The sequence below is a fragment of the Nanorana parkeri genome, unplaced genomic scaffold, assembly GCF_000935625.1.
Source record: "Nanorana parkeri isolate BGI_ZX_2015 unplaced genomic scaffold, ASM93562v1 scaffold964, whole genome shotgun sequence".
NCBI lineage: Eukaryota > Metazoa > Chordata > Amphibia > Anura > Dicroglossidae > Nanorana > Nanorana parkeri.
Genome location: NW_017307232.1, coordinates 190,025 through 212,145, shown reverse-complemented (window position 1 = coordinate 212,145; position 22,121 = coordinate 190,025). Strand labels below are relative to the sequence as shown.

Below are 22,121 nucleotides of genomic sequence, written 5' to 3'. Positions count from 1 at the left end.
AGCCCCTGTACCCATTCAAGTAAATCACAGGACAGAGGCTGCATCTGTCAGTGGCAGTCAGCATGTAATGAAACATGGAAGGATTACATGTGGTTTGGAATAGATAATTGTCGCTTGATGCATCTATCCTACGTCCAGCAACAAGCATCTATCCCTAACCACATGTAATCTTTCTTTGTGCCATTACATGCGGACTTCCGCTGACATGCTGCCGCTGTCACCTTGATTGGGTACAGCAACTGCATCTGAACAGGCACACCTGGGATTCCTGCTGCAAGAGTCTCAGAACGCCCCGTTTGCACAAAGCCTAATCGGCACAGGCAGAAAGCAGAGGAAGTTATCAGCTCACAAGATTTCCAGGAAGGTCAAATATATAATATATATATTTTTTTTTTAACTTCTCAAATAGATGTAACGGAACACTTAACTGTATATTTAACTAACCAAAAGGGATCAAGTAAGAAAAGTTTATTATGATTTACATACAGCCCGTTTGCCAAGTTTGCCCTGACCTCCCCTATGTATTATATGTAGTAGGTAATATTTCACATTTGCTGCCTTTTACGTTTGCAGATATTTATTTCTCAACGTAAGACTTGAGTTTTCCCACATAGTTTTCCATTTCCCTATGGTTACTATTATCTTCTACTGCCATCTGCTGTCTCTGTGTGGTCAGTAAATATAACCTGCTTCTGATAGAGAAGTTTTAGTATACCTGCTATTGTAAGCCAGAATTACCACCAAATTTACTGACCTCGCTCTGAAATTGGAACAACTGATAATAAAAAAATATTTTTAAATTGCTTTATCTCCCAAATTTTAGATCCCATCGTCATTACGTAGCTCTATGAAAATACATATAATCTTTTAGCTTTTGCACTCTGAGAGCCTATCTTATGTTTCTTCCACAGCCACGTGGCTGTGGAAGAAACAAATCTACATTGCCCAACATAGTATTTCTTTACGTTTTTTGGCCAAATACTTACAGCCGTCATGTTTCCGAAACAGCTGACTCCAACTCTCTCAACTCCTATTCCCGGAAGTTCCTGTCCAGTACAAGATCACAAGGGACAGCAAGGTATCCAGCAAGTGTCCATCTACTGGCTTGGAGGAGAGGGGAGGGAGGAAGTTGAAGGGAGGAGTAGGGAGCAGGGGAGTTGGTTTACTGTGCTGTGCCTGTGTGTTTGTGGAGACACAGCTTACTAGCACACACAAGGGGGGCTCCATAGGACCCTGCAAGAGAAAGGGGCCACCCTAAAGAAGGATATCAGGACCAGTGCTCTGATTCTGCAGAAAACTTTTAAACATCAAGAAGCCGCATCCATTGCAAGTGATTTAATCAGCATTTGAAATAGCTTAAAAACCTTCTCGCTTTAAAGTAATACTAAAGGAATGCAGTCTTTGCATTGCTTTTAGTGTAGCAAAATGCTACAGTACACATGGATGGATGTTTTGACAAAGTGTTTGATGTAGGGATGTCCCGATGCCACTTTTTCAGGCCCAAGTACAAGTACAAGTACTTCCCCTCATGTACTTGCCGATACCAATTACAGATACTTTTTCTTAAAGGGACAGGTGACTTTAAATGATCCATAGTACAACTACATATTATGTACTATGGATCATGATTTAACGTATTCATGTTAGCAGGGTAGAATTGTAAATCTATTGTTCAGTGCATTCTATATGTAGTATATAGTACATGTACCTATAGAGTGCACTGCAACAATAGATTTACAATTATCCTCTGCTAACATGAATGGGTTAAATGATCCCTAGTACAGGGCTACATACAGATCATTTAATCTATTCATGTTAGCAGAGTATAATTGTAATGTATTGTCTGCACTGTATTAGCAGTGTGTACTCTATATGTACTTGATATGTAGTACATATAGAGTATATACTGCTAATACAGTACTACATATAGAGTACACTACAGCAATAGAGTTTTTCAATTATCCCCTATTCCCCTGCTAACATGATTAGGTTAAATCATGATCCATAGTACAACTACATGTTATGTATGTAGTATACTATAGATCATGATTTAACCTAATACTCTATATGAAGAAGTAAATGTACACTTGCAATCAGAATATAAATACAATACTGGCAAAGTGGCAAAAACTACACCACTTGCCATCTCAGCAGCACAGGTCCTTACTTTCTGGTGCCTGTTCAATGGAGCCTGCCTTATCCGCAGCTAGACCTCACTCTGTTCTCTCCTCCATCCCACCTGTATCTCCGCCATCCTGTATAATCTCCTTCTCATCAGATCCCTCTCTCCCCAGACACTGAAATGTCTCCCCCCCCTCATTATATAATTTCCGATTCTTCTAATATATCTATTCAGCCCCTCCATTATCTCCCTCTCATACACAGCCGTCCTCTCCCACCATCCCCTAGGTTACCTCCCATACACTAGAGGCCAATCTGTACTTAACTAAGGCTCTGGCAGGTAACGGCCATTTTGGGTAGGACAGAATGTACTCCAAGTAAATGGAGATTTCCCAGACACTAGAGAACAAACTTTCCTGTAGGGGCTCTTGCTGCCGGTGGCCATTTTGGGTAGGACAGACTGCACTGTAAGTAAATGGAAGCGATTTGTTGGACACTAGAGTACAAACTGTACTGGACTGAGTCTCCAGCCGGCGGCGGCCATTTTCGCTTGGACAAAGACACCCTCCACACGGCTGTATAGAGAAGTGAGTTTTGTCTCCTCATGCGAGGACGACGTCGGCGGCGCTGAGAGGCTGAGCGGAGGAGCGTCGCTTCACTGCTGTGGGCGGAGCTACAGGAGTCCTCTGGGCAGTCGCCAGCTAACTACATTAGACCCCACCTGGAGCTCCGCCCACAGCAGTGATGCGACACTCCTCCAGCCTGCGCAGAGGACCCCAGCCACCACGGAAGGTAAAAAAAAACAAAAAACAGCGCAAGCTTCGGCGCTAGGCATCGGGGCATTTTGACAAGTACAAGTACTTGTCAAAATGCCCTGTATCGGGCCCGATTCCGATGCTAGCATCGGTATCGGGACATCCCTAGTTTGATGTATGTAAAGAATGTGGAGTACTTGTTAAAAACACCTTGAATGTTTAAAAGGTGCTTATAAGGCATCTAGGCGCCATTCTGACCACTTTTAAGGATGATGTAGCTATGCAAGCCATTTTGTTAGCACAATGCCAAACATATTTTTTTTTCTTGTAATGCACCCTGAGCCCTGTAATTCTTACACATTCTCACCTTTTGTAGCTGATTTAGCTACTCTCTAGCTTTTTAGTTCTCTTTATAGCTGCTGAGAAGTATTAGGACTGCTTATTTTGAATGTCTTATTGATGCACAGAAAACAAGGGCAGTTTCGTCAGATGCCATTTAATTTTTGTGCTTTTAGAGCCTTTTAAAAAGATTTTAAAAACTCTATGCAAACACTGTGAATACATACCCAACTCTACACGTGTTGATGGTCTGAACTGAACCAGTGGTACAGTGCAATAACCTGAACTATTTAGCCACCAAGCTGAACTGGGCAAGAGCAATGACAGATGCACACAATTGAACGTATTATCATATCCACTTTTTATACAAAAGGCTTACTGAATGTGCACAGCTTTATACCTACAAAGGTTAAAGGGGATCTACCAGTGTATGTTCCTAGTAGGCTCTGAAGGCACCCCATTCTGCATATTAGAAGAATGGTAATAATAAAAGGACATTAATGTCACTACTTGTTTGTAGGTGGTGGCACTTCAAACTTTACCTTGTATTGTACATGGAGTTTCTTGGGGTGAATTTTGGAACAGATGTTGGTCACAGGATTTGTACTGAATAAGTTACCTTCAGCGCCTGTGTTTGAAGCTTAAAAACAATAATGCATTTCATGAAGATGTCATTTGTACTTTGCACCCAGAAATACAATAAATATGCAAGGGGGATTAATCGAGGGAGGAGCTATATATATTGTTTACCTGCAAATTCAAAGTAGGTATAGAGGCACGGAGCAGCAGAGATGAGTCAAAGTATTCGCATAATGATGATATAGAGTGCCTCTATATCTGCTTTGGATTTGTATAGATATTTTGTGGATGAGCACTTGGGCATTTACCTTACAAATAGAGTGTGGTGGCTATCCCTGAGACTATAAAGTATACCTGATTAGTGCCAGTGAAGATTGAATTTATAATTTGGTTTACAACATTATTTGTGCTCCCTTCTTGAAGATTTATAAACTTTCATATGTCTGCATATGTTGATAATGTGCTGTGATTTCTGTTAACTCCTATCTGATCAGAGGGGAACAGGTAAGTTCTACCATTGGATGCTTAGAGGGGTAGATTTTAAGGGAAAAAATAATCATATATATATATATATATACATATTATAGTGCACACTTTTGTGCATGGTGCATGCCCGCTGTGATGCATTATTATTATGAATCACAGTGTTTGATTTTATTTATATTACTTTCAACTCTGAGCAGCATTGCATTTCAACATGTTGCCAGGTGTTGTAATGCACTGTGTTGCAATACAATGTATGCCTTCATAATTTTATTGAAACACACACCATGTGTTAGTGGGAACAGGCCCTATACAAAGCAAGGACTGGGCCTGCATTGAGCAGTGCTGCGCAATGGGACCAGTGTGAATGAGACCTAATGGTAAATGTCTTAATAGATGAAATGCAGTTTGTGCATGTCTCACCCTGTGACATTCTTGATTAATTATCTGACCCCCCTATACACCTTCCTGATCATGCGTTTTAACTTTTTGTTGTTGGAAACCTCGCCTAAAAAAAAAGCATTTTGCTGAAAATAAACACTTTGATATAGAAAACCATTGATTAAAAGCTGTGCCTGCTTCACTTCCTACTCATTTGACCAATACATGGCTTCTGATTGGAATTATCTATTTAAGTGAGGCTTCTCTGGGCCTTCTCTATAATAATAATTTAAAAAAGTATTTGTTCCCATAGAGACCAGTTGCCATGATTCTATTAGAGTGCCATGAACAATACAATCTTTTTATATGGGAATGAGTGTGCAGCGCTCAGGGTCACCAATAAGTGAACTAAAACTATCAAATTATTAAATACGTGTTGTTAACACAAAGTATAAGTGCTTATAATCTTTAGTGCATAATCTGCTACCATACCCTGGGGGTAGCCAGTGAGGTATTAAATACAAAATCTCACTTCGTGCAAATAAAAAACCTTATTATACGAAAATTATAAGAAAATTCCTTGTTGCAATCAAACGTAATCAAATAATAATAAAATAATCAAGTTATAAACGTGCATCAAATCAATCCAAGGGTCATATATGCAAGTGATGAATCATAGGTGAGTCCAAACTGTTATTTAGTCCAATTGTATATAATATATTGATGATAAAAACTTCAAACAGGTGCTTTACAATCTTTCTCCCACACCATGTGTTCACGACAAATTCCCCTCTGGGGTGTGCCCTCACCGGACCATTATCGTTTGTAGGCAATAGAAAGATGAGAAGCAGATATGTCCCAGCAAGCGTCTCATCAGAGTCCCATAGGTCGATATTTAACGAGAATAAAAAAGGAAACTCCTCATGGTGTAGTCGACAAAAATGTCGACTACACCATGAGGAGATTTCTTTTTATTCTCGCAAATTTTACATATTTCAATACAATCTTTTTTCCTTCTTTCTATGCGAGTTTCCATATCACATCTCCGGGTACTCTGCTTTAGATATTAGCATAAAAACACATTTGAAGCAATGAATCCTCTGAATTCCTATGCTATAGGAGATTTTTTTCTATATAGTTCTGGTCTTTCTTTATTATTAATAAGATTTATTAAGATTAATAAGATTCAAAGAAGATACTGAAGCAGTTTAAAATGTTATAAATATAATTTTAAAATGTACAGAAAAATGTTACAAACAGTTTAAAGAGCAACTTCGGACAACAGGTAAAACAGTCCATGAAGTAAAAAAGTGCGCAGTTACCTACATCTCGGTATAATGTAATCCACTCCATAAAATGACCATGTGCTTCTGGGTGGGTCTGTGTCCTCGGAACAGATGATTTTTAACCTCCCTCTTTAAATGGGGACTCTTTCTTACAACATAAAATCTAACTTTTCTATGCAAGAGCACCCGTGTAAATTTGCCACACTTTGCTCTATCTGTACAGAGAACACCTGTTGCTTTGACAGCCACGCGTTCACATGTTTGTGATCATCGATATATTTTACATTTTTTTTTTTTTTACAATTGGGTATAGTATATTTACAGTACTTATAATCTGACAGTTGTCACTAAAAGAAAAGGAAGAGAGGAATTCCTACACTTTTTTCTCTCACTTCCTGTTGCATCCCTTTTACAGGAAGTAAAGAGAAATATCCCAAAAGGGACAGAAAATGCAAGAATTAAACCATGGTTTTAACACTTCCATATTCTATCCAAAACTAAAATGACAATTTTGGCCATACGTGCACTGTAAAAAAAAACATGGTTCAAACAACAGTAGTGTCCAAAATGTGGCAACCTGTAACATTCAATTAAATATTACTTTGCCATAGGTAAAACGAAATGTTAAGTTTTGGATAGAAGTGGAAGGGTTAAAACCGCTATTTTTTTAAAATGTTTTAAACTGATAGACACACGTTCTTACATATAACTGTAGAGTGGCCCTTTCAGCTACACTATAATAGCATTGGTTTCAAGAGAACAGCAAGCGTTTTACAAATGGAAAATAAAATGGCAATAACTTGTCACAGAATAATTTTTCATCATGTGGGGGAGACACCCCTTTGGCCATAAGGCACCGAGGATTATCCCCATGTTTAAAATGTGTATTCTGATTATAAGTTGAAAACCCCTCAGGTTTTAATTGCTGCCTATTGTCCCATTGGGCAAATTGCCCCTAAACTTCAATGGCCATGGCCATGTCCGTGAGACAGGAAGTGAAGGGAATCTCCTGCAGACAAACAGGTAGCAATAAAAGGTTGATGAAGCCTCCAGCTGTTGTGTGCCTTGTAGAAAAATGTCCCTTTGCATCCTGTATGAGTCATATTGCACCTAGGATGAATAGTAAGAGGACATTTCCACAGTGGGGTTTCATGTACCAACAAAAACCAACAGTTTGCATTCTGCTCCATTCAGTCTAAAACTACAAGAAAAAATAATGGCTAGCATTCTACTCTTAGAGGTTTTTCTCTGCTGTAGGTTATTACATTTTGCACATCATTGCACTCTGGGCAGCCTTACTAAAATATCCAATAGGCACCCATCTGACGTCTACCTCAGGACAAGTGTTCATTTATGAATTAACTATTGACTTACTGCCACATCCTTTTAAAACATCATTAACAGCAGAACATTAGTAGATGGGACAGTTAATATAAAGTGCAATATATTGTAACCTTGACTATTCTTTTCATTGTAGAAAAAAATAATTTTACATTATTACATGTTCTGTAAGGTGTATTGTACTAGTTATAAGTCAATATGATCAATAGATGGTGCAGTTACACCAAGAGTAACAGACAAGCTGACTTATTCGTTACGATGCCAGAAGTTTCTTGTGTGTTTCATTAGAAACCTTATTCATTTCAGAATAGTTTTTTTTAGATCGTTTTGTTATTTCAGACATAAGAAAATACAGAAAGGGATCTAGGCAGCTGTTCAGGCTACTGAAACACAAGGCTATGAGATAGCTGCCATAAAGTTCATCCTTGTTATTGTAATGATAATTGACTTGGTGAAGGATGAGAATGATATTACTCGGTGTAAAGCACAAGGCAAATATGAGCAGAAGCAGGATGGTTATTTTAAGGTACATGAATCGTTTCTGGTCTTGGGTTCCCAGAGTTCTTATAATGGAAAAGTAGCAGAATATTATCACAGCGAAAGGCATGAGATACCCAAACACAGGAAGTGATATAAAATAATAAAACTGAAACACATCGGCAGAGGTTTCATATACGTCACTGCACGATATAAGTTGAAGTTCCTTCAGGTTATACGTCTGCTGCTTTGTGAAGAATGGTATCATGAGCACGAGGACAGTAATCCATACGAAGCAACACAGGAGAACAGCACAAGTCCGCTTTGGTAAACGCCGGTAAATGAAGGGGTGGACAATGGCAACATAGCGGCTCACACTAATGCACATGAGAAGCAGAACTGAGCAATACATATTCCCATAGAAGCATGTACTCACAATACGGCACATTGTCTCACCGAATATCCAGTTGTTCCCATCCAGATGATATGCTGCTTTGAAGGGCAGCATAAGGCAGAAGAGTAAGTCGGAAATGGCCAGGTTAGTGTAAAATATTGCCGTGCACACAGTTCTGGCCTTTGAAAACAACATCTGTAAAACCACTGCGTTGGCAGGAATACCAATGAGTATGACTATGATGTATATAGCTGGTATCATCTTTGTACTTGTAGAGCTTCTTAAGTAAGTCAAAGTTGAGTTGTTGACAATTGTCCTCTTCTCTGGCTCAGCATTCTGGACATTGGCTGTTATTGACAATTCTTCCCCGTCAATTTCACTGGGAATTGGTTCAAAATATTGGGAATGACGTGCGCGAAAAGTCTTTGGACCTGCAGTGTCTGACTCATTGTTTGAAACTTCTAGAGAGTTACCTAGTAAATAAAAAGATAAAAATATTGATTTATAATAATATCTTTAAATATCCTTTAAATAACTCTGTCACCTGCACCTATTCCACCCTCCACATTGCAAACAAAGGTGATTATTGCAATATTCTCTAACTTTACATTTTCTTAACCATTCTTCTGAATAGGTAGACAACTGCCCTACAGTTTGACAAAAGCTGTCAATTTAGGTCACAAAAGACAGAAAACGCTTTCAAGAAAAAAAATCAGCCCATTCAATACTTCTTTTTTTTCTTCCTGTAATTATACAAAGTTCTTCCTGTAATTATCATTCCAATTATTGGTACCCCTTAGAGCCAAAAGGACCAGAGATTCCCATTTTTCCAGTATGTGCTAAATTCTCTGTAATCATTCAGTGATCACTTTTGTTGTCATCTAAGTGTTGACCAAGTTGATGGTAAACACAAACAGATCTCTCAGCATGTTTGTTGTTTTAAAGGATCTGTTCTGTAAGGCTAGGTATAGATACCCCGATCACGATCTAATCCTGCCAATTTCAGTAGGCCTGAACTACAATCATTACATGTTTGTGGCTATCATTAGGTAGGGCTGTCCTACTCCAGTCATTGAGAAATGCATTCCACCTTGAGTTTTGGGGCAAACTTAGAGGTTTTGCATAGGACTAAACTTAAAAATGTCCATAGACATTAGATAGGTGCCCATGGATATTAGGAGGTTAAAAGATCAGCCTACCACTGAATACTTGCTCTTCTGATGGATCATGACTTAACATCACACTAGTATTGGTTGGTTTATGTGCTGAGCACCCTTGGTGGTGGTCTTATTTCAGGAGAAAATAGTGATCAGATAGGTTAACCCAACAGAGGCAATCGATTCTTACTAATGGTCGGTCATCAGGAGGGTGCATGTTGTGGTTTTAGAATGCCTATAGATGTACCAAACATTTCACCATTCAACTGTATTTGGCTAGGTCAGGGAGTAATCTGTATTGATGCCTATACATGGCCTCCTTTCTGTCAATTAGAATAATCTTTAAACTCCTGGCCCTGAAAGGGTTGATCGCATCGCTTTAAACAGAATATCTTAATTTGTCCTCAGTTTGATCATTTCTGCATAGTGGCTATTTTTTGGTGGCGTGGATTATTTACATATTTTAGTAATCACAAAAATTGCGAACTTAGTTTTATCTAAGACTCCATCTTGAATAACTTGATTAGCTAGTTCACTGATATCTTGTAACCTTACACCATGACACAGCTGCAGATTGCCGAACCCTTTCCTGTGTCTGTGGTCATTACACATAGGGTCATTGTTCTGGCTGAGGGGTGAGTACAGAGACCTTTCAAATATTCCTGAGAGAAGAATCATAAACAGCAGGGTCTTCATTTTGAGACTCTTGAGTTCAGTTCACACTGTGCACAGTAATTGTTCTGCTCCAAATAGCAGGCAGTGCTCCTTCCTCGCTGGCTCCATGTCATGTGTGTGGTTGCATACAAGGACAGGCGCACCTGTGCTCTAACTTGTTTCCTCCTCCTTCCAGGGAATGACGCAGTGTGCATGACTGGACAAGACTGCCTGATGAAAAAACTTTTCATGGATGCTTCTTAACTCTTATTTACTTTGTTTGTCTATTTACTCTCTATTCTCGACATTTCTTTCAAAATGTTGGATTTTTATGCAAACCAGTATTTATATTTTAAAGTGTGACTTGTGGTTTTTTTTGAATTTTTTTAGAGTAAAGGGCAAGATTTGGGAATAACTTGAGGCTGGGTGTACTATAAGAAGCACCTTATTTATATAGCACCAATTTACACAGTGCTTTACATACTGCACATTCACATCAGTCTCTGCCCTCAAGGAGCTTACAATCTAAGGTCCCTTTTGTACAGACATACAGGGCAAATAAAGTTCCAGCATGTCTTTTGGAGTGTGGGAGGAAATGCGAGTACCTGGAGGAAACCCACAGAAGCACAGGGAGAACATGCAAACTCCTTGCAGATAGTGTCCTTCAATTTTATTTTGTGTATGTACAGTATGTGTCAAGGACTACACAGGGAGACTTGTGTTATCTGAGGGTTTACACAGGAAATGTTAGAATCTGTTAGATTTGTATTACTGACTTGTTGCAGAGATTTTTCCCCACTTCCTGTCCCGGTAACATCTTGTCACACTCTGACACAAAGAGTCAGATTTACTAAAGGAGTTAAAAGAGAACTATGGGGTAAGTGTTTTTCCCCAAAGTTCTCTTTAGGGTCACGGGAGAACATATAGCAACCTCCCGTTACTCAAAGCTCAGTATATCATGGGCTATTGCCCCCGATATACTGAGAGCGACGCAGCCGGGACGGATCCCAACAATACTGTCGAGATCCACCCAGCTGCGTGAGTGACAGCTGGCTCTGCCCATCTGTGGTCAGATGGAAAAAGTGCAACAGATTGGCCCAGGTGGAGATTACTCTATCCATACAGTTAAGTGTAGATGGAGGAATCTGTTGCACCTTTTCCATCTGACCACAGAAAATCTGCAGATAATTGTAAGGTGTATGGGCAGCTTTACGCTTGCAGACTGTCTACAATTGTCTTTTTAAACCGGACTTTTTGCATACACTGTAGACCTGCCTTCACAGACTGCTGAAATATAAAAGTATGGGTAAAGCAAATAGACATATGAAGGTGTTGAAAGATAGGATTTCCACATGATTCTTTAATGACATATACAGGGGCGTCCCGGGGCTGGGTGACACCCGGAGCGGGAACCGAGGGTCACCCCGCCGAGACGTCATCGCGCACGCGTGGCAGTATTCTGATACCTGCCGGCGGCCATCTTGGTGATGGACGCCGGCAGAGAGAGGAGGGGACAGTCACCGGCGGAATAAGGTATGCCGCCGGGTCCCCTCCTGATACTGTCGGCCTTCGGTCCATGACCGAGCGCCCGACTTTTCAGACGGGGGTGACACCAAAATGACTGGGTCATTTTGGTATCACCCGGGTGCGGTGACGTCACTGGACATATACACTTAGAGCATCCATGTGTGTTCATGGTCTGTGCATACAGCGCCGACACTGGCCTTATCTCTGAAGAACAGCAACAGTTAACCAGGAAAACCCAATCCTACCCCAAGATTGGTTGGAACAGAAATGTCTGTTGTAATTATAGAGACACAGAAAATGTACAATTATTCTGAATGGTCTGTTAACAGATTGAGAAATACCTTTAAACTTATCAAATCCGTGTTCTCTCCCATCTAGAGCTTTCTCTAATGTTGTGCTATAAAGACTGCTGGGAAGGGCAACCCACAAAGATAATTGGAGGGTGCTCATTCATAGCGCATTAACCCAAGCCACAGTGACCAAAGGGAAAATCTGTTGTGAAGAAGCACACAAATGTAAATCTTCTTTGGTAGGGCAGTTCATGTAACAAATAGTATCAGACATAAAGAATATTATCAATTTTTACACAATTAAAAGTAACAAAATTAAGATGGTGATGCACATGATTATAGAGTGACATTCATCAACCCCCTTTCATATTACTGTATACTCAAATCATATGGCGATGGTATAGAAGAAATAAGTAACAAGGGGCAACAGTCAAGCTCAAGTGGTAATTATACACGATTGCTGGAAATAATTGGCGTTTAGGTTTGACATCTTGCTGCTGCATGTTTTCTATTCTTTTTTCTATATCACAACCTCTCTTTAATCATGTCTGGTACTGTTAGGTATAGTATGGTTAGCCTTTACAATAGAATTTCAGATCTGTCTAGAATAATGTCTTGGACTTCAGGGTAAAATAGGATGTCGGGGCATGCATAGTGCAGGTGCGTAGTCTAATTTATGCCATTAATGTATGGACATAAAAAAAAATTATGGTTGTCTTTAAAGGAGAACTACAGGGTCAGGGCTTTTCCCCTTAGTTCTCCTTAGGATAACGGGAGGACACAAACTAGCGTCCTCCTGTCACCCTAGGCTCAGTATACCGCGAGATACAGCTCGCGCTATACTGAGACGCCGCAGCTGAAGTAGATCCCGACAATTATGCCGGGATCCGCCCAGCTGTGTGAGTGACAGCTGGCTCTGCCTATCTAGAGGCAGAGCCAGCTGTACCAGCCCCCTCCCCCGTCCGTTCTGCTAGTCAGCGCTGGAGAATCGGAGGGGGAATCAAGCCACTCCCCTGTCATGGCAGAGAGCTGTGACAGGATCGAGAGGTGAGCGAACGCCGGTATGTGTTCGCTCACTTCCCGATCTACTGAGCCGACCTGTAACAGTCTCATTGTCACAGGTCGGCTAGAACTATGAGGTGAGTGAAAAGCACTCGCCTCATAGTTCTCCTTTAACACTAGTTTAAATAAAGTCCATTAAAAGTGCAGATTTTTTGCTGCAGTTTAATTTAGGCAAGCCACAAATTCCTAATCATAGATTACTTAAAGCCCAACTCTAGCCAATTTTTTTTTTTGCCATCTGTGTCCCATTGAGCAGATTTTCCTTCATTTTCTGTCTGATAGCTGCAACAGGAAATCCCTCTAAAGAAGGAAACCCCTGATGGTCAGCAGGGTCCACAGAACCAGTGCCTCCTTTGGAAGATTTCCCATCTATTCCTGTTCTGATGACAACCCAAAACTTTAGATTTTCTTTCACTCTCAGTGATGACTGTCACTGGGATAAAAAGAGAGGGTGAATCTCCCTAATGGGGACACAGACAGCAATATAAACCTGACAGGGGTTCTAATACCTCTCCAGTCTATCCAAAACTAAAATAAAGTTCTGGTTTTAGTTGCACTTAAAAACGGGTCTACGTGTTCAGTTTTTTATTGCATTCACAGAAAATACCTAAATGTTTCAGGAGCTTAATAGATTGATACAACTCTCCTCCTGTCTCATTGTCCCATACACAAAACACTGGTAAGCCCCTTCAGCCTGTCACTGCTGACAGCACAATAGGCTGTACAGAAAAGATAAATACCGTACATGATACTTTATCTCTACTAACAGTTCATTTCAATCAGTTAATTTTATTCTCTGTAGCAGTAGGTCCCCTGTCACATGGGCAGCCCCATCAAATCCACGTGTCAGTTTTTCAGGTGGACTTGCTCGAATGCCCAATGCTATTCGATGGGCAGACAGGTGTTTGTTTCCACCCGGTTACACCCGACTCTTGCCATGTCCGGACCAACAAACGGTTTCGACAAAACTAATCATGCCAGATCAGGGTAATCATATGCAAGTGGACACATGCCGGTTTACATCTGATTCCCCATAGACCGAGACAGGTTCCGGTCAATTCAGAAAATATTGTACGTACACGTATGTCCCAGTGGTGACGTCCGATTCGTACTGCTCCGAAAAGGAAGTCATCTGTGCATGGATCCTCCCCTGATCAGCCTGTGTTAAAGGTGCCTAGGGATGCATGTACAAACATTTTTAAATGTTACCAGCACCTCAGACCTCATGTGGAGGAACTTGAAAACGGAGTTTGAGTTCCTTGGCATAACTTGGTAAAAAGTTCAGGATTCAGTCATTTACAGAATATTTTTTCCCCAAACTTTCCCCCCCCCCATTTTGTATAGAATGTGTAAGGGTTAGAACCTCTGGTTTTAATTACTTTCTGTGTACCTGCAGCGCAGGTTAGCTATTCATTGTGACTGTTGTCTCCAGCACAGATAGTAATAGAGAATCCAAAAATGTCGAGTTGTCACACAAAAAGGTGGTGATGGGAATTCTTCCAATGGGTAAACCTGTTAAGGTTCAAATGTGGATATTCTTTAGACAGATCTCCTCTTAAAGTGACACTAACTCTAGAGTTCAATCTTAAATCTTAAAAAATGCATTCAAGTACCCTAACTATTGACAAACTGCATCTTACGTGTATCACTCAGCTGTAGATCCTCAAATCATCTCTGAATTGGTGGTGACACTGTCCTTCCTTCTGGAGGGTGGCTACTTTTGTTCCCCATGGTCCCTGTGTGTGTTGTACAGTAGCCACTGGTCTAAGCTCACTCCTGTGATGGACTACAATCACAATACAAATGAGTAAACTAAACATGAGATTGTAGTCCATCACAGGAGTGAGCTTAGACCGGTGGCTACTATACAACACACACAGGGACCATGGGGAACAAAAGTAGCCACCCTCCAGAAGGAAGAACAGTGTCAGCACCAATTCAAAGATGATTTGAGGGTCTACAGCCGAGTGATACACACATTAGATGCAGTTTTAATATTGGGTAAGGTGCTTGAATGCATTTGAGTTAATTGTCATTTTAATTACTGCTTTGCATTTGGTCAGGAAATTAAGGGTAATCTCCCTGTCCCTGACAAGACACAGGATAAAAAAACTAGTGATATGGGGCCTTAAGCAGCATTCCCTACCCAAAAATAAATAAAGGTTTTGGCTTTACATACCCTTGGAATCTCACATTGCAGACCTACAGCGGCTGCAGGCACAGGAAGTATACTGTCGTTTTTCAGAAAGAATGCAAGACAAGACAGATTTTCCAGGGAACTGCTTTGACACAACTACGATTTCTAGATGTTCTCTATAAAGCAGCTAATTTTCAGTTTTTGAATTTAGGTCCACTGTAACATTTCTTTTTGTTTTATGCATTTTCTGAGATATCGGCTATATACTGATCTTAAATATAATCCGATTACAGCCAAAGAGGTACATGTTACATCATACATTTTCTGTTCTGCGCTGTGAGAAGGAACAGACCCGTGCACATACATCCATTGTACATCAGAATAAGGTTATCAGTGTGCACTGTGACTTGTATGAGGAAATCCATGCATTGTTTCCTGGAGTTACAGTAGAATTCCCTTCACTGTTATGGGAGGTTCTCTTGCCCTGTATGGCTGATCGGTGAACTCATTCACCGTCTCATTGAGATTTCTCAATTAACAGGTAAATGCACTGTAAATGTTTTATTTCAATTTCACTTTAAAAGGTAAGACTGAGTCACATTACCGGTGAATAGGAAGTGGGTAAATAATTAACTGCACAATAGTGGCTCATACCAATATCCTTAAAGTACAGGTCAAAGTTTACCTGGTGATTTCATCATTAGAGCTGGTTTGGTTTATAAAAGCTCTATATCAGGGGTAGGCAAATGTTGACCCTCCAGCTGTGGTAAAACTACAAGTCCCATGAGGTATTGCAAGACTCTAAGAGGCATGACTCCCAGAAGCAGACGTATGATGGTATTTGTAGTTTTACAGCTGGTGGTATTTTACAGTTTTACCAGGCCACGTGACCTCAGCATTAAGAGGGTGTCCCCATGCCGATGAGGACAACTCTTCCCCACAGCCATGACCCGGTGGCTGTGAGGGTCTGTGGCCAAGGGGGCTTATTTGCATCAGGGTACCCCTTTAAGGAGCCACCCAGATGCTGCCCCCCTTGTGAATGAGTAAGGGGTTCTTGTACCCTTACTCATTCACTAAAGGGTTAAATAAAATAGTTATTAAGTCCAGACTTTTGATAAAATCCTTTAATTGAAAAAAAAAGTAAATGTTTGACTATTCTTTTAATTAAAAAAAAAATGGCTCCATCGATGTAATCCAGTGTCAATCACGATGCACGACGCCTGTCGACCCGCCGAAATAAAAGTCCTGCCACACAGCGACTGTCCGAACCTGAGGAAAACTCACCGCAAAATGACATTCCTGCTCGAAAGTAAACAGATGGGTGGAGCGAGCCGTGATGTCACGGCTCGCTTAAGGGTTAGAACCTCTGGTTTTAATTACTTTCTGTGTACCTGCAGCGCAGGTTAGCTATTCATTGTGACTGTTGTCTCCAGCACAGATAGTAATAGAGAATCCAAAAATGTCGAGTTGTCACACAAAAAGGTGGTGATGGGAATTCTTCCAATGGGTAAACCTGTTAAGGTTCAAATGTGGATATTCTTTAGACAGATCTCCTCTTAAAGTGACACTAACTCTAGAGTTCAATCTTAAATCTTAAAAAATGCATTCAAGTACCCTAACTATTGACAAACTGCATCTTACGTGTATCACTCAGCTGTAGATCCTCAAATCATCTCTGAATTGGTGGTGACACTGTCCTTCCTTCTGGATGGTGGCTACTTTTGTTCCCCATGGTCCCTGTGTGTGTTGTACAGTAGCCACTGGTCTAAGCTCACTCCTGTGATGGACTACAATCACAATACAAATGAGTAAACTAAACATGAGATTGTAGTCCATCACAGGAGTGAGCTTAGACCGGTGGCTACTATACAACACACACAGGGACCATGGGGAACAAAAGTAGCCACCCTCCAGAAGGAAGAACAGTGTCAGCACCAATTCAAAGATGATTTGAGGGTCTACAGCCGAGTGATACACACATTAGATGCAGTTTTAATATTGGGTAAGGTGCTTGAATGCATTTGAGTTAATTGTCATTTTAATTACTGCTTTGCATTTGGTCAGGAAATTAAGGGTAATCTCCCTGTCCCTGACAAGACACAGGATAAAAAAACTAGTGATATGGGGCCTTAAGCAGCATTCCCTACCCAAAAATAAATAAAGGTTTTGGCTTTACATACCCTTGGAATCTCACATTGCAGACCTACAGCGGCTGCAGGCACAGGAAGTATACTGTCGTTTTTCAGAAAGAATGCAAGACAAGACAGATTTTCCAGGGAACTGCTTTGACACAACTACGATTTCTAGATGTTCTCTATAAAGCAGCTAATTTTCAGTTTTTGAATTTAGGTCCACTGTAACATTTCTTTTTGTTTTATGCATTTTCTGAGATATCGGCTATATACTGATCTTAAATATAATCCGATTACAGCCAAAGAGGTACATGTTACATCATACATTTTCTGTTCTGCGCTGTGAGAAGGAACAGACCCGTGCACATACATCCATTGTACATCAGAATAAGGTTATCAGTGTGCACTGTGACTTGTATGAGGAAATCCATGCATTGTTTCCTGGAGTTACAGTAGAATTCCCTTCACTGTTATGGGAGGTTCTCTTGCCCTGTATGGCTGATCGGTGAACTCATTCACCGTCTCATTGAGATTTCTCAATTAACAGGTAAATGCACTGTAAATGTTTTATTTCAATTTCACTTTAAAAGGTAAGACTGAGTCACATTACCGGTGAATAGGAAGTGGGTAAATAATTAACTGCACAATAGTGGCTCATACCAATATCCTTAAAGTACAGGTCAAAGTTTACCTGGTGATTTCATCATTAGAGCTGGTTTGGTTTATAAAAGCTCTATATCAGGGGTAGGCAAATGTTGACCCTCCAGCTGTGGTAAAACTACAAGTCCCATGAGGTATTGCAAGACTCTAAGAGGCATGACTCCCAGAAGCAGACGTATGATGGTATTTGTAGTTTTACAGCTGGTGGTATTTTACAGTTTTACCAGGCCACGTGACCTCAGCATTAAGAGGGTGTCCCCATGCCGATGAGGACAACTCTTCCCCACAGCCATGACCCGGTGGCTGTGAGGGTCTGTGGCCAAGGGGGCTTATTTGCATCAGGGTACCCCTTTAAGGAGCCACCCAGATGCTGCCCCCCTTGTGAATGAGTAAGGGGTTCTTGTACCCTTACTCATTCACTAAAGGGTTAAATAAAATAGTTATTAAGTCCAGACTTTTGATAAAATCCTTTAATTGAAAAAAAAAGTAAATGTTTGACTATTCTTTTAATTAAAAAAAAAATGGCTCCATCGATGTAATCCAGTGTCAATCACGATGCACGACGCCTGTCGACCCGCCGAAATAAAAGTCCTGCCACACAGCGACTGTCCGAACCTGAGGAAAACTCACCGCAAAATGACATTCCTGCTCGAAAGTAAACAGATGGGTGGAGCGAGCCGTGATGTCACGGCTCGCTCCGCCCATTTGACATTCTCAGCTGTCAAATACTACATAGCATTCGGAAACTCTGAGGTGTCATAATTCTTTTCATATTTCACCTCGGCTCACAGACCCGAATGCTATTACCGGAGGCAGCTTTTTATACGCAGTCGGAGCGGTTCATTCCTTAGACACTGATCTTGTGGTCTCTTATTGACAAGCATGACTGAAATGTTATAATTGTGAGTATTTATAACCATTTTTGGTATTCAAATAAAAAAAGATTTCACACGAGGTGGTGCTTTGTTGCTTTTGTCCTTTATGTATCTGATGAGAACCCCAGAGTCTCTTTGACCAGCAGCCTCTCCAAAAGCTGTAGATATTTTACAAGAAAGACTACTCCTGGAGGATTGTGTGATGGTAATCATTAGCACCAAGAGTTAAATCGACGTTATCAGTTCTGAAATACTCTGGTCAGAAGAGGGTCCATAGATGCTGATCAGAACTTGAGGAACAAATCATATCGTGTCCAGCTTCATTTTGTGTCCACATGCCATCTTCAGAGTTTTTAGGTTAAACAGTCTATTCCTGGTACTGCAGGCCCCATTTATTAATTTGTAAATTGCAATCATATCCCCTCTTAAGTGCCTGTTCCCCAAGGAGAACAAGTTTAATTTCTGCAGTTGTTCTTCATAACCCAGCCACTCCGTTACCTCTTATAATTTCATTGCCCTTCTCTGGATTCTCACTAGTCCAAGGACATCTTTTCCTAAGCATTGGTGACCAAAACTAAACTGCATACTGAAGATGAGGTGAACCAGTGTTTTATAGATACAATATTTGTTTTCTCTTTTAATGCAGGATAGTAGCTTACTTGCTTTGCTAGCTGCAGCTTGGCATTGCATGCTATTTCTGAGTCTGTGGTCTTACTTTCTATAAGGTCTTTGTGAGAGGAAGTGAGCAGAATTACTTCATTGAAGACACGAGGAGCAATACACCTTGTGTAGTTAAATATGGGGAAAGGTTAGAACTTCTAGGATCGTTAGGATTTGATTGCTGGGGAAATTGCATTATTTTCCCTTTGGGGCAATAAGTGAGAGAAAATCTATCCAGTGGGACGCCTAAAGCTCACCACACACATTACAATCTGATTATACTATCTCCTTTTTAGATCTACCAACAACTATGTAGTGCAAGGACCTGCCTGATTGGATGGATTAGGTGGGTCCTCCTATTACTTGGATTTGGTAAATCTAAAATTGATTGTACAAAAATGATATGGTCAGATTGTAATGTGTGTGGTGACCCTAGGAGAGATTTTTACCCTTATCCAAAACAAAGAAAGAAACTAGCTGGAGTTCCACTTTAGATTTATGAGTACTTGTATGACTTCATTGTAATGATGGGTTTCCCATGAATTCCTAGCGCAATCTAATTTTAATTACAGAAACAGGTCATTAAGTTCATTCAGGCTTAATCATGCCAGCTTTGTTATTTTAAATGTGTGTTCTACTTTTCTACTCCTGTAGAGGATTGGTGTGTATATGTGTGTGTGTGTGTGTGTGTGTGTGTATGTATGTGTGTGTATATTTAGATATCTATAGATATCTATAGATATCTATATATAGATATCTATAGATATCTATATATATATATATAGATATCTATAGATATCTATATATAGATATATAGATATCTATAGATATCTATATATAGATATCTATAGATATCTATATATATACACATTACATACATACATACATACATACATACATACATACATACATACATACATACATACATACATACATACTCCAAGGTTTGTGCAGTGACTTGAGGTACAGTGTCTTTCTCTGTAATGTGTGTGACAGTAGATTACTAATAAGTTACGCTATCACATCTCTGTGTATATTTCTGTGTCACTGTCTCCAGATAATAAGTGCTTTTTTCTGGCTCTGGAAAGCCTCCAACAACACTTTACAGACTGACAGCAATAAAATACTCAAATCTTTCTGCCTCTATTCATTCCACTATTAACAAGCTTGAGAACAAAAAGGATGTTTGTTAGCACAATGTAAAAACCATAATGAGGATTGATGGAAGGAAAACATTTAACTGCTTGGCCTCATATCCTGAAAATACACACACACGTGTACACACACTGTGTATATATTATTGTCACCTAGGCATAATAAAAGCATATCCAACACTCTATAGAAATATTCCTGTTTCCAGATAGGATTTTTGCAGCAGTCACATTCTCTATGGCCGGTCGGGTGTCATCACCCCTTTGGCAGTTATGGGTTTGTTTTTAGTGGAGAGTGACACATGGTGATGTCCTGATCATTGCTGGCAGTACACACTGTATGCACTAAAGTTGATGCATTTGTTTTAAGCACTGCAGTAGGACTGGCTTGCTTACAACATGCAGTATCCCAGTGCAAGTATGCAGATAAGGACTTTACTGATCTGCATGCTTGTTCTAGGAGCTAGACTTCTCAGGAATCAGCAGTAGTAGCCCTCATACTTCTCTCATGATATGTTAACTTAAAGTGACAATAACTCAGGAATTAAATGTTAAAAAATACATTCAAGTACCCTAACTATTAACAAAAATGTATTTCATTTGTGTATCACTCAGCTGTAGAGCCGCAAATCATCTCTGAATTGGTACTGACACTGTCCTTCCTTCTCCAAGCTGGCTTCCGTGATGGACTACAATCTCATGTTTACTTTACTAATTTATATTGGGATTCTAGTCCATCACGGGAGTGAGCTTGGAGTGGTGGCTATTTGACAACACACACGGGGACCATGGGGAACAAAAGTAGCCACCCTCCAGAAGGAAGGACCGTGTCAGCACCAATTCAGAGATGATTTGAAGATCTACAGCTGAGTGATACACAAATAAGATACATTTTTGTTAATAGTTAAGGTACTTGACTGCATTTTTAAGATTTTAGTGTCACTTTGAGCAATCAAACCCTACAACGGTGGACACATCCTGCTGCAGTAGGTGAAATCTTCAGTCACAGAAGAAATGTTATGTAAAAGTCCTAATGAGAGAGAGAGCGAGACCCCATAATTGTAACCATGACAAATGGACAGGTGGCGGAACACTGGACAACCAATTCCATATTTTAACTGCCATCACAAGTAAGGGGAATTGGAACTCTTTATATTGGACATCCAACTCCCAGAAAGTACCTTTATGAATGCTTTAATTAAAAACTAAAATATGGGTTTTATGTGGAATGATTGAGTATTTCAATCTCATGGTATCATTCTTGTGTTTCAGAATATGTGCTCTTTCTTCTCTTTCAGGATTCCAAGGATGAATCAGCTGCCCTCTGGTTGGATGAAATACAGAAAGGAGTTAGTGATTCCAATCAGGACACACAAGAAGCACTGAGAGGTATGTAAAATGAATGCTGCAGAATTCTAAATCTATTATTTCGGTATCATAATGAATAGGAGCCATCCGAGTTTTTTTGTCCAATACAGTGTAGTGGTTTTTCACCCTTCTCCTAAAATGCCCATTGGTTACTACACCATGTATGAAAATTATTATTAGGATGTAATTAAAATAATTTCTATGTCTATTTATTGTGCATCTAAAGGCAAAACTTTTTTGATTTTGGATAAAGTGGGGAGAGGGTAGAGCCCCTGTGAGGTAGTTATTATTA

General features: G+C 40.1%; 2 protein-coding genes across 5 annotated transcripts in view; one reads left to right on the top strand and one right to left on the bottom strand.

Annotated features, from left to right (window-relative positions):
• Positions 1–22,121, top strand: part of IQGAP2 (IQ motif containing GTPase activating protein 2) — a 236,998-nt gene that overhangs the window by 163,831 nt on the left and 51,046 nt on the right. For all 4 annotated transcript variants that reach the window (XM_018566629.1, XM_018566627.1, XM_018566626.1 and 1 more), the window contains one exon: positions 21,760–21,850. In XM_018566629.1, the coding sequence (XP_018422131.1) occupies positions 21,760–21,850 (91 nt within the window). The remainder of the gene's footprint in view (positions 1–21,759; positions 21,851–22,121) is intronic.
• F2RL2 (coagulation factor II thrombin receptor like 2) lies at positions 7,442–11,406 on the bottom strand. Its single transcript, XM_018566620.1, has 2 exons — positions 11,391–11,406; positions 7,442–8,629 (listed from the first exon to the last, which is right to left on the bottom strand). Exons 1-2 carry the CDS (start codon positions 11,404–11,406, stop codon positions 7,539–7,541), a joined length of 1,107 nt encoding a protein of 368 aa, XP_018422122.1. The 3' UTR covers positions 7,442–7,538.